The sequence below is a fragment of the Eimeria tenella genome, genomic scaffold (genome assembly GCF_000499545.2).
Source record: "Eimeria tenella Houghton genomic scaffold, Eth_scaff2393, whole genome shotgun sequence".
NCBI classification, from domain to species: domain Eukaryota; phylum Apicomplexa; class Conoidasida; order Eucoccidiorida; family Eimeriidae; genus Eimeria; species Eimeria tenella.
In genome coordinates, this window is record NW_013542255.1 from 1,682 (window position 1) to 2,240 (window position 559).

The following is a 559-nucleotide window of genomic DNA, read 5'->3' on the forward strand; positions in this document are numbered from 1 at the left end:
AACAGTCTCGCTTCCGTTTCACGCCAAACGTTTCTGCTGCTGCAGCTCGAGCCCCGGGAGCACCCGCAGCAGCAGCAGCGGTTCCTGCTGCTGCTGCTGCTGCTGCTGCTGCTGACGAAGGCAAACTGTCCCTAACTGGGATGATGCTGCAGTCGGTGCCGCTGTCGCAGCAGCAGCAGCAGCAACAGCAGCAGCAAAGGGGCCGGCGTGCAGCAGCGGAGCAACGGCAGCAGCAGGTGAAATTCGAGCAGCAGCAGAAGCCGCCCCCCCAGCAGCAGGAGCAGGAGTTGCTGCTGCAGGAAGAAAGCACGACGCTGCAGCGGCTGGAAGCAGCAGCAGCAATGCAGGAGCCGCAGCAACAAAAGCAGCAGCAGCAGCAGCAGCAGCAGCAGCGAGGGTGCCCATTGTCTTCCTTGAGTGACCCAAGCGAAGAGAGCTGGCTGTATAGGCCCCTGTCTCTTCCGTTTGCTTTTGTAAGCCCTGCTGCTGCTGCTGCTGCTTCTGCTTCTGCTGCTGCTTCTGCTCCTGCTGCTGCTTCTGCTGCTGCTGCTGCTGCTGC

At 61.7% G+C, this 559-nt stretch overlaps 1 protein-coding gene across 1 annotated transcript in view; it reads left to right on the plus strand.

Annotated features, from left to right (window-relative positions):
• Window positions 1–143: 143 nt before the first annotated feature.
• Window positions 144–559, plus strand: part of ETH_00043375 (uncharacterized protein) — a gene marked incomplete at both ends in the record, with an annotated part of 819 nt that continues 403 nt past the window's right edge. The window contains one exon of the mRNA XM_013374919.1: window positions 144–473. Within this exon, the coding sequence (XP_013230373.1) occupies window positions 144–473 (330 nt within the window). The remainder of the gene's footprint in view (window positions 474–559) is intronic.